We start from the raw sequence: 11,648 nt of genomic DNA on the forward strand, positions 1-11,648 counted from the left end.
ACTTTTGAGCAGTGCTTGAACTGCTGGGACTGTAGGGAGTCTTGGAATTGAACTGAAATCATTTTGCTTTGTGAGATGGGTACAAGCTTTGGGGGGCCAGAGGTGCAATATTATAATTTGGATCTAGAATGACCCCCAAAGTCTTATGTGTTAAGGGCATGGTTCACAGTTGGTGGCACTATTGGCCTATGAGGGTGGGGGATGACTTTTGGAGGTGGAACCTACTTGGAGGATTAGGTCACTGGGGGTGTGTCCTTGAAGGGCATACATTGTCCCAAGTCCTTCCTGCCCCCTGCTCCATCCTGGCTGCCATAGGGTGAACAGATTTCCTCTGTTATGCCCTTCTGCCACACTGTACTACCTCACCATGGGACCAGAAGCAATGAAGCTAAGTAACCGTGGACTGGATCCTCTGAAACAATGAGCCAAAATAAATCTTTCCTTCTTTAAGTTAATCTTCTCATGTGTTTTGTCAAGGTGGTAGAAAGCTAACTGACACAGATATCCTGATACATCCAAAGTAATACAATAGCTCTCTACCAACAGGGCCCCAAAAGGAAATCAATGAATTCAAAATAATGATTTTAAGAAAGCTCAAAAAGGTAAAAGAATACAGACAGAAAATTCCATGGAAATTAGGAAAAAATACAAGAGAAATTTTAAAATTTATTGAAACAAGTAAAAATGTAAATACAACATACCAAAATTTATGAGACACAGCAAAAGCAGTACTAAGAGGAAAGTCTATAGCAATAAGTGCCTACTTTTTTAAAAAAGGTATCAAACAAACAACCTAAAGATACAATTCAAATCAGAAAAACAAGAGCAAATCAACCAGGAAATTAGTGGAAGAAAACAAATAACAAAGATCAGAGCAGAATGAATAGATACAGAAGCAAAAATGCAAAAGACAAATGAAATAGTTGTTTAAAAAAAAAAAAAGAAACAAACAAAATCAAGAAAACTTTAGCTACACTAACAGAGAGAGATGGCCCACAGAAATAAAATCAGACATGAAAAAGGAGACATCATAATTGATACCACAGAAATAAAAAATATCATCAGAGACTATTACTAACAACTATACGCCAACAAATTGGGAAACCTAGGACATTTCTGGACACAGGTGAAGTACCCAAATTGAACTGTGATAACAAAGAGAATCTGAGCAGACCATTAATTAATAACAAGATTGAATCACTAATTAACTCTCAATAAAAACAAATCCCAGGTCTGGATGGTTTCACTGCTTATTGTTATCAAAATGTCGAGAACTACCACAAATTCTTCTCAAACTACTCTAAAAAATTGAAAATGAGTGACTTCTTCTAAGTTCATTTATCAGGTCAGCATTGCCCTGACACCAAAACCAGAGAAGTGTAAAACAAAATGATAAAACTACAGTCCAAAATCCTTGATGAACATAGACGTAAAAATCCTCAACAAAATACTTTCAAATCAAATCCATTTGCACATAATAAGACTAGAAGCAATGATCAAATGTAATTTATAGCAGGGATGAAAGGATTTTTTTTTTTTTTTGCTCAAGACTGTTACATTCACAACAAAATCAGTATCAGCTACTTCACAGAAATAGAAAAACATAAACCTGAAAGTGCATGGAACCATCAAAGATCTCAAGTAGCCAAAAAAACAAAGCTGGAAAATTTACAATACCACCTTCAAAACATACTCTAAGAAGCTTTAGGAATATATAGAAATCAAAAGAGCATGCCATATGCATGAAGACCAACCCATAGAACATGTCTCCAAATAGAGAACTGAGAACTATATCTAGGCATCTATAGTTGTATCAGTTCATTTTGCATTACTATAACAAAATATCTGAGGCTGGATTATTTGTTTAAAAAAAGAGGCTCACTTTGCTCACAGTTTTAGAGGCTAAAATTCCAAATAGCATTATGCCAATTCTATTGAGGTTCTCCAAGGATTCTTAATATCATGGAAAAATGACCTCATGGGCAGGAGTGCATGCAAGAGAGAAAGGTCACATGTGACATAGGAACACAAAGAGTGATTCTGAGGTTAGGCTGTCTCTCTTATAACAACTTTCACTCAGAAGAACTAACTCAGGGTCCCATGAGAACTGCCTTAGTCACTTCTGAGGGTACAGCTTTCACCAATAACCCCAAATCAACTGTCACTAGACCTAATCTCTGAAAGTTTCCACCGTTTTTCAGTATTTTCATAGTGGCGACCAAGCATCCCATACATGAAGCTTTAAAAGCCAAAATCATATCCAAGTCAGAGCAACAGCCAATGGATCTTTAACAAAGGGGAATAAAGTATATATTGGGAAAAGGACTATCATTCTTTACAACAAATGGTACTGAGAAAACTAGACATAGAGATGAAGAAGAATGAAACTGAACACTTATCTCCCATCATATATAAAAATCCACTCAAAATAGGTCAAAGTCATAAATAAGAGACCCAAAACAATGAAACTACCAGAGGAAAACGCAGGGGAAAGACCAAGGCTTTGATATAGAACAATATAGTGATAAGACTTCAAAACCACAGGCAAAAAGACAAATGAGATCATATCAAAGTACAAAGCTTCCTCTTAGCAAAAGAAAACATCAACAGAGTAAAGAGACTACCACGACATGGGAGAAAATATTTGCAAACTATTCATTTGATAGGGAATTAAAATCCAGAATATAAAAGAATTCAAAAAACTCAGCAACAACAACAAAAAAATCAGATTAAAGCCAAATGATCTGCATAGACATTTCTATAATGAACATACACAAATGACCTACAAGTATATGGAAAAAGAAGCTCAACATTCCTAATCATTAGTGACTACAAAGAAAAGTCACAATGAGATAGTATCTTGCCCAAGTTAGAATGGCTATGATCAAAATGGCTTGAAATAAAAAGACAAAAATGTTGGCAGGACAGCAGAGAAAGGGGACCTCTTCCTCACTATCAGTGGGAATGTTATTTGCCACAATCATTTTGGAAAACGATATGGAGATTCCCCCAAGAAACTAAAAATAGAACTACCATATTATCCTATTATCTCACTACTGATAGATAGCCAAAAGAAATAAAATCAGTATATCAAAGAGGTATTTCCACTTCTATGGTTATTGCAGCACTGTTCAATATAACCAAGATATGGAGTCAACCAAGGTATTCATTGATGAATGGCTATAAAAAATGCGGTAGCTATATATAATTGAATATTATTCTGTCAGAAAAAAAGAATGAAATTCTGTCATTTAAAGCAACATGGATAGAATTGGAGAACATTAAGCAAGACAGTACAAAAAAGATAAATACTATGTGCTCTCACTCATATGTGGAAACTAAAAAAGTTGATTACACAGAAGTAGAACATAGAATACTAACCACTAGAGAAGAAGATAAAAAAATACTAACCACTATGGAAGAAGATAAAAGGAGGTCAGATGACTGGTACAAAAATACAGTCAGAGAGAAGGAATAAGTTCTGGAGTTCTACAGTATAGTAGGGTGAATATAGTTTATAATAATTTATTATGTATTATATAAAGAACTACAACACAGGAGTTCAAAGCTTCCTACACAAAGAAATTATGTAAGTTTAAGGAGATAGAAATACTAATTACAATGATTTGACCATTATGCCTTACATACTTGTATCCAAATATCACATCACAACATATAAATACATAAAATTTTTATGTGTCAATTAAAAATAAAAAATACTTCTGAGTAGTAAAAATTTTTAAATAAGACTGGAAAAGTATATGTATTCATAAACCCCAACACACATAAAAGTCTATATTTTCTGATATTCTTTCATATTTTCATGCCTGCATTAATTTATGTTCTAGATTTTCTTTTGTTCTTTAAATGTTCAGCCATTTACTAATTCACTCATAGTGAATGCACATTGATTGCCAACATAACTTGTCCTATTCTATGCCATCTGCTACATGCTGATACTGTCATAGCACAGTGACTGTCATCGAGGAGTAGTGAACTAGTGAGGACACATAGGTAAAGAGGGAAAGCAGGCATGGTGGTGCACACCTGTAATTCTAGCTTCTTGGGAGGCTGAGGCAGGAGGATCAAGGACAGCAAGGACAGCTTCATGAAACCTCTCTCAAAATAAAATGTAGCTTAGTGGTTCAATCCCCAGTAACACAAATTAGTTACTTAAATAACTAATTAATTAATTTTAAAAATGAAGTGTTGAGAAAATTAAGATAATTAAAAGTCAGAATGTATGTTCTGAGATCCCTTCTTAATGAGCAATATACCTCCTATTTCTACCGTAAATCTTTCTGATAATGCATTAGAATTTTTTTGAAATTTTTTTTAATAAAAGTACATTCCTGGTTTTCATGTTACTTTATTCAAAGTTAACAAATGCTTTCCTTAGTTTTCTAGTAAATCTATGTAAAAATCACATGTTGCAGCTTTACAGTTTTTAAAATATTTTAGATATTCTTCAGCTATGCATCTTCTTAACATCACTGTCTTGCCAGGTTACCAACCTAATACTAACCCTGTTTAGCTCAAGCACACAACACGCCCTTCCTATCAAGGCTTGGCCTAATGATATTCCTTTGGGTCTGTGAGGGTCTGTTAACTGTGCTAGTGCTAATATTCTATACAACTTAACTCACTGGCAAGAACACAGTGTTGGACCTTTCAACCACTAGAATAAAATCTTTTAAATTGATAGCTGCAGAATTGTGGAGCGTTTTCACATTGATCTTTTGCTAATGCGATTAGCACTATGTTTTGCATGTATGACTTAATAGATTCTTAAATCATAAAAAAACAATAATATGTTCTGAGGATGTGATGGCCCTGCTAAGACTAGAAGCAGAGGTCCGTCTGGGGAGAGTAGAGGCTGTTGGTGCAGGGCTGAGAATACATGGTAAGCACGTGGATTTCTGCAGATACTATCTGCTTCTGTCATCAGAATCACTGCTGGCATTTCTAGCTTTTAAGACCTACCATTCCTTTGAGCTCTCTTTATAAATGTCTTTATTCATTTACTCCTTCATTCATGAACATTTAGTAAAGACTTACTCAGTGCCTGGTACCATGTTAAATGTGCCTTCTCTTTTAAAGATATGTATGTGAAATTCCCTACTTTCTCCCACAATTTTCAGGAATTTTGAAATTTTCCTTTCCAAAGTCAAAGAATGTCTGGCTCTTCCTCTTGTTCCTTCTTTTGTGATAAATAACCTTAAACGTTTAGGGTCCTTTTTCCTACAAATTGTTCAAGTCAATATCATTTACTATGACTTTTATGGGCCAGGCAACATATAAAGTGACCTGGGGGATATGAAAATAACTAAGATTTAACCAACCCTTTCCTCAGGAAGTTTATAAAGAAATTAGAAAAAATGTACACACACACACACACACACACACACACACAAAATGCTAAAATATTGAATACTAAATATATTTTATTTTTAGAGATAAGAATTTCTTGGTTAAAAAAATAATAATAGGGACAGAAGAAAGCCACTGGTTTCTTCCTTAATTGTTAGACACTAAAAGGTGAAGTAACACTGTAAATGCAGAGTTTCAATGAAGCAAAAACAAACAAAAACTAATAATAAGAGGACTTTTATAATGTTTTAAATAACTGTCTTTGTATTTCCAACTCATTCCAGGGAAGAAGGTACAGGGACGTTAGATAACCAGTCTCATCATATCCCATTTTTCCAAGGTCAATTCATTGCGTTAGGCAAAATGTAATGATATTATGGATCAAATTACATTTTTAAAAAAATTTTATAGACCTTCCCTTTATATCTTTTGGAAATGTTGGTATATTTTTTAATGATGATTATGCATTACACTTCTAATTAGAAAACACAATATATTATAAATTTGTATGTGGAGCTTCTATAAAGGAATGACATTGTACTAATTCTCTAGAGAATTATCTGTTAGATTTCTTTTTTAAAGTGATGAAATGTAGGTGATGATAAATTTTGAAAAATTTATCAAAATTTCTGAAAAACAGGACAAGGAAAAAAAAAAAACCAATTGTAAATCTACCACACTGGCACAACTGCAATTGATGGTGACGTGTTCCTTCCCATTCATTTTTTTACATTAGTGAGGTTGTTTTTAAGTGACTGCAGAGAAATATTTCTCAATATCGAACAACAAGAACAGTAATATTTTCTTTGCATGTATTCATCTCTGCCTTTTGGTCCAGATGGGATGATAGAATAATGGTGTGATTACATGGAAGGATCTTATAGATCATTCAGAAATAACCAAATGTTCCTAATATCTCCCAGTAAGTAATATCTATATCTTCTAGATTCACTATCTTGTAGATTGGTCATATTAACTAAGTATCCAGATTTTATTGGTACTTGACCCTATTTTTCCTATATTATTCTAGTCTCCTGAAATTTACACAAAATTTTGGAGAAGGGAACATTTGGTGATGTTTTAGAGGCACTAGAGCAAATCCAGTTAACCATCTGACTAGTTACCATCTGCTTTCCTCTTTACTGCTCTGCTCTAACCTTCAGAGTTAGACCTGCAACTGCCCCAGCACTGGGCCTTCCCCAGGAGGCTGCCAGGGGTCCTGAAGCTTGGGAGCACAGGCAAGGCAGGAGATTCTGGAGGATGGGAGATGCCCCATTTTTACCTCCTTACTAAAGGCTCCCCAGCAGTGCCACTTGGGTCCTACAGGATTTTTACTGAATTAGCTTCTTAGGAATGCACTTAAACCTTCCTACTCAAGGTGTGTCCACTAATAGGCAGCACTTGGCAGCATTTTAGAAATGCAGCATGCCAGGCCCCACCAGGTTCTGTAGTTTAACAAAAGCCCCAGGTGATTCATATGCAAACTATGGTTTTACAAGAACTTCCTTGAAGCACCTCTCTTCCTGAGACTATGACATAAATACACTTGGGGCCAAGGGCAGAGTTGGGTCAGGAAACAAAAGTGACAAACAGGCTATTTTTTAATCATCCCTTCCCTAGGATGGCCTCATCTTTCTGTCTGAGTCAAACCTGAAATGCTTGGCGCCTTCACTTAGGATCCATTCCCCCTCAGGAAGCTCTCTCCTCACCACCTCACCTGGAGAGACTTTTGAAGATGTGCCATTGGTTCAACCAGGCATGGTTTAGTTCACACTGGAAATTCACGGACTTAGGGGAAACCTTGTGCTTTACTCACACGTAAAATATGCTTTTATTTAATCAACATTGACTCAGCACTTTTTACCTACAAAGCACCCCATTACGGGATATGGGAATAATAAAAAATAAAAATGTTAACAATCCCTGTTCTCAATGCAGGCAAATGAAGAAGGCATGTTTTGAGACACATTTGGGAGATAGTTGAAGGAAGAAACCAAAAGGTTCTTACCGTGGGGCAGTCTTACTGTAATTTAGAGAAACCCCTAACTTGTCTCCTATCTACAGCCTTGTGTGCCTGTTCTCCAGGTGGAACACCTTTCTTTCCTTTCCATTTCTCCATATTCTTGTCAGCCTTCAAGGCCAAATTAAAATGCCAGTTTCTCAATGAAATTTGCCCTCATTCCTCCAGTTAATATGATTTTCCTTCTCCAGAATGCCATTGTATCCTACCTTTAGAGCAATTATGTGTAGTGAGGCCTTATGGGGGAGACGAGGAGCTGTAGGGTTCCTTATTTTAGGCACTTTCCTTAGATACACCCTGGGATCTAAAATGCTGTGCCATGATCATTTTTTAGGAACGAGAAAAAATTAAAGCTAGTACATCCATTCTGTTAGTACTTTACTTTAAGAAATATACCATCCTTCAGAGAGGAGATGGGAAAGAATATTAAAAATTGACTGGAATAGTTAGAAAGATTTAAGCCCCCACCCCCTTTAACATCTTTTTCTCTGATCAGTTTGGTTCTTTCTTCAGAAACAATGTCCTCAATGATGAATCAGTAGCTGTTAATCTCAGCTGGATGGAATTTCATCTTGTTGTAAGAAGGGGGCTGGCTACCTTCCTGTTAGTATTTAAGAAGTCCTCTACCTTAGTGGGTAGCACGTCTTATGGCTGGATTTCCCTAAAGCTGAGATGGAACACAGGAGACGGACCCCCATTTCTGAAGAATGTAAATATACTATTAACCGCTTGGTGGCTTACCAGCTGCACATCAGTGATGTCTATCTATCCATGGTTAGTATTGGATCTTGAGCAACTGTTATGGAGATTTTAGCTCTGATCTGGATGACAATATATTTACTATCTCCTCAGTAGTGGTCATAGCCATATTTGTGGTTTGATACTAGGCAAAACAGCAACTTTGTGACTAGGATGTTCCTGTTCTGTGGACCAATGATTTAGAACTGTGATTGCAAACTATGGACTATGATAAGGAGAATCATAGCTCTTCCAGTGGGTTCCCAATATTATATAGACAAACAGAATAAACAATTTTACACCTATATGCTATTTAATAATTAATATGGATTTGTTAGGATTCATGCAATAGATTGGCTTTAATTTATATCAGACTCCAGTCAAGGATCTATGCAGTTAGTAGAAAAAAGTGCAAGTATGTAGGTTAACAAATTGACCTTTACAAAGTCCATAATATCAAATATTAGGCACTAGCATATTGGATTCTGGACAGCTGCAGTTTGAGATGGCCTGAGCTCAGTGAGACCATGAGGAATTTCTAGAAGTACAGAACAAATAGAACATCCACCAATGACCAAAGAAGACAACACTGGGATAGCAAAGTGCATTGACTCAATTGGAATGAGTCCCAACTTAAAAATGAGCCTCTCTCACCCCAGGTCTCTGCCCATTCTCTCCTCTTTCCCAGGCCTGCTACTTCGTTGATGAGAAGGGAATGCCTCCTTTTGTCATGTTCTTCGAGGAAGAGGCGGAGATAAGGAGGCAGCAAGCAAAATACTTCCTAAGATTTCTAAGAAAACGAGAGGCTATGATCTGCCTTCCAGTTATAAAGGTGAATACAATTTTGCTATGATGACCTATCTGGGACCTTTGCCAAGTCCGGAAAATGAGTTACTACCTACCTTGCTAGGTTAGTTATGTTCTTATGTGGGCTCCTTAGTAACTGAGCTTGAGGACAAGCAGTGCTAACACACCTTTTTGGATAAATTTTAGCCACTAAACATGTTTGGCTTTTCTCAATGACTTATATGAAGTGTGCTCCTTGAATCTGCAGCACCAGCACTACCTGGAAATCCTGAGAAGTAGAAATTCAAGAGCCCCACTCCAGGGCTAGGGAATAGATTCCCTGTGGGTGGGGCCCAAAGAGCTGTCTTAACAGCTCTCCAGATGATCCTAACATTCTGTATAGTTGGAGAAGCATTACTTTGTGACTTCTCCCCAGAGCTATTTGCATCCCATATCATGTCAGGAATGTCATTCAAGCACAGGTTCAAGTATTGAATTTGACTGTTTCTCCAGTGTAAAACACTCCCCCCCCCACCCCCCACGTCCCTGCTCCCAGTAGTGACTCCAAAGAAACAACCTGAACTTCTATTGGGGGTATTCCTTCTTCAGCTAAGGTTTTTGTTGTTGTTGTTGTTGTTACTGTTTTAACTCTAGCTTTATAAAGAAAAGTAAATGCCTGATAATATAATCAAACCACTGCATTAGAAATTCAAAATTAATAAACTAATGGCATGTCTGTCTGATGTACCTTGATACCCTTGCTTTGTACCCCATGAAAATCACCTGAAAAATATCGTGAAAATCCTGATGTCAGTACTGCATCGCATATTGGTTAAGTCAGTGTCTGCAGTTGAGCCAGGCATCAGCATTTAAGATTCTCAGCTGATTCCCTTGTGCTACAAAATTTTGCAAACCACTGGACTGTGCAATCTCATTAACCTTAACATGGTTCTATGCAAGAAGTAGACAGAATGTAACCTCACTTTGCTTGAGGTAGGAAATTGATACCCATGTTCCTTTTTAATAGAGGCCAGATATAGATAACTGGGGAGGTGCCATACAAGCACTGACATCTGCTCTGCAAATGGAAAATATATTGAACGGGATCCTGGAAGACCTGAATGCATTAGCTTCTGAGACTGGTGAAACTGAGGTAAGTGGTTAACTGAGCTCACAATCACTATTGCTTTTGTTTTGTTTTGCTGTTTCCACTCTGAATTTTTATTTGCTTCTGGGAAATGGGCCCAGGATAGTAGGTCTCACAATGTAGGTATACTTCTCTCTGAGGAAGTACGGGGTGACTTCAAGGACTGCATTAGGGATGGGGTAATGGATCCTGGAAAGGAAGAATGAAACTCAATACAGGATAGGAAAGTCTTAGCAAGAACACTTTCTCTGGGTGACTCAACAGAGTTGTGCTTCTGTTGCTGGCTTGGAAGTCTCCTTGAGCAGAAATGCTGAAGCTTACGGAGCACCAGAATCACTTGAAGAGCTTACTATAACCAGGTGCTGGGACACCCTCAGAGCTTCTGATTTAGTTTTGCAGATCTTTGACTCACACAAGGCATTTTTAACCAGTGCCTAGGTAATGCCACTGGCTAGGGCCACAGGTTGAGACTGATTGTCCATGATTGACAGCAGATGTCAATTGTCTATTTTACTACAGACTTCTGTGAAGTTCTGGTTATTGGTGAACACTTTACCTCAATGGCAACTTCCTTTCACCAACTCCCCAGTTTCTCAAAGTCAAAGAAGATAATATCCCCAGCTCTAGTTAGACACTGGGCTCACCAAGGAGTTCTGAAGAGCTCTGAATGCCTGGGCCTTCTGCTAGATCACTTCAGTCTAAATCCTTGAAATGGGCTCTGGGCAGCTGTTCAATCTCCAGATGATTCAAAGAAACGGGATTGAAAACCACTGCAGTCAGTTTGTTCTCCAAGTAAGCTGTACATTTGATAGACCCTAACACTGGGAGCTAATGCTTATATGCAGGTGGAGGTTTTGAGTAAGTCCTTTGATCTGTGCTCTGAGAATTTCAACATGCTTATGAATTGACCAAATCCTTTTTGAAATGCAGGTCTTGATTTAGGAGATCTGGGGTAGAGATTAAGATTCTGCATTTCTGACATGGTTCCAGGACCACTGGTTTATGACCTATAGTTTGGGTAGTTTTTCTCATTGCAGACATGGTCCTTAATGTGGTCCTTTCCTGTTTGTTTCTGTAGCTCAGGCCCTTCCTGACGGAATTCCTAGATAAACAGAAAAGGAACATAGATTATCTGGAATGCCAAATTTCTTATCAGAATAAACTAGAAGAGGGGAAGCAGATGGAAAGCATGTCTGAAATGAGTACTGAGACATCAGCCTCAGGTGAAGAAACTTAACTTCTGAGGGCAACACAGCAAGTCTTCCCCTTGTATTTTGTCTGAGACGACATTTAATAGTCTTGATCACTTCCACTTGCCTGAAGATGGTGTTCCTTTCTATTTTCCTAATTTTCATTGTATGAGAATAAACCTGTTTTGCATTATAATGTGTAAAGTGTTTACTGCAGGGGGTTAGTTCCACCAGGTTTGGTTGGTGAGGACTTCCTTGAGGGACATTGGGTGCATTAGACTTCAGGAGGGTTTTTTCCCTCTTTTGTTATTCTCCTCAATGGCTCCCCAAACACTCGGATCAAAGTCAGTATTTGGTAAATCAGCCCAGTGCAAGAACACATTCAGTAATGTGTTCC

The 11,648-nt window shown here is 37.5% G+C and overlaps 1 protein-coding gene across 1 annotated transcript; it reads left to right on the forward strand.

Annotated features, from left to right (window-relative positions):
* Positions 1-8,062: 8,062 nt before the first annotated feature.
* LOC306637627 (ferritin, heavy subunit-like) lies at positions 8,063-11,376 on the forward strand (the record flags this gene model as incomplete). Its single annotated transcript, XM_079100420.1, has 4 exons — positions 8,063-8,164; positions 8,817-8,960; positions 9,942-10,067; positions 11,140-11,376. The coding sequence occupies 4 exons, from the start codon at positions 8,063-8,065 to the stop codon at positions 11,296-11,298; spliced, it is 531 nt and encodes a 176-aa protein (XP_078956546.1). The 3' UTR covers positions 11,299-11,376.
* Positions 11,377-11,648: the final 272 nt, after the last annotated feature.

Source organism: Sciurus vulgaris (genome assembly GCF_902686455.1).
Source record: "Sciurus vulgaris genome assembly, chromosome: 10".
In the NCBI taxonomy this organism is placed as follows: Eukaryota; Metazoa; Chordata; class Mammalia; order Rodentia; family Sciuridae; genus Sciurus; species Sciurus vulgaris.